Raw genomic sequence first — 543 nt, 5'->3', positions numbered from 1 at the left:
GCTGCCCCACATCTGAGAATCCGCCCCCCCCGCCCCGTTCCTCGCCAGGCAGCCGTTTTCCCCCCGACGCCTTTCCCCGCTCCGCGCCTGTTTGTTTGCCTGCCTACCTGCCGCCAGATGCTCGTAGCTCTGCTCCCCTCCTTCGCCGGCGGGGTTGAAGCCGCCGCCGTTGCCTCCGCCGCTCTCGGGGCCCCCGGCGGAGCTGAGGAACTGGGGGGCCCCGCTCGCCAGCAGCATGATCTCCTCCAGCTTGGGGTAGTGGGCGTCCATGGTGGGGGGCGAGTGCGGGAAGGAGCTGAAGGGATCGGCCATCTGCAGCGAGGGCAGGAGCTGCATCTCGGCCTTGGCTGCGGCCATGGGGGCGCTCTCCTCGGGGCTCGGGCTTTGCCCGGGGCTGCACGTCAAGACAGGGGCGAGGGAGAGAGAAGACTGAGGAGGAGGAAGACGGGAGTGGGCGGCGGCTGCTGCTGCTCGGCCAGCCTGGGGTTCCCCCGGCTCTGCCCGCCGGAGGCGCTCTGCTCCCCCACCCGCCCGGCCGGCCCG

The 543-nt window shown here is 72.2% G+C and overlaps 1 protein-coding gene across 1 annotated transcript in view; it reads right to left on the bottom strand.

The window, feature by feature from the left end:
* LOC107107130 (early growth response protein 1-like) overlaps positions 1-531 on the bottom strand; it is a 3,195-nt gene extending 2,664 nt beyond the window's left edge. Inside the window, exon 1 of the mRNA XM_015407373.1 lies at positions 112-531. Within this exon, the coding sequence (XP_015262859.1) occupies positions 112-357 (246 nt within the window). The 5' untranslated portion in view covers positions 358-531. The remainder of the gene's footprint in view (positions 1-111) is intronic.
* Positions 532-543: the final 12 nt, after the last annotated feature.

Source organism: Gekko japonicus, unplaced genomic scaffold, assembly GCF_001447785.1.
Source record: "Gekko japonicus isolate JY-2015 unplaced genomic scaffold, Gekko_japonicus_V1.1 scaffold298, whole genome shotgun sequence".
Taxonomy (NCBI): Eukaryota; Metazoa; Chordata; class Lepidosauria; order Squamata; family Gekkonidae; genus Gekko; species Gekko japonicus.
Note: the sequence above shows the minus strand (reverse complement) of the source record. Positions and strands in the feature narration are given on the sequence as shown.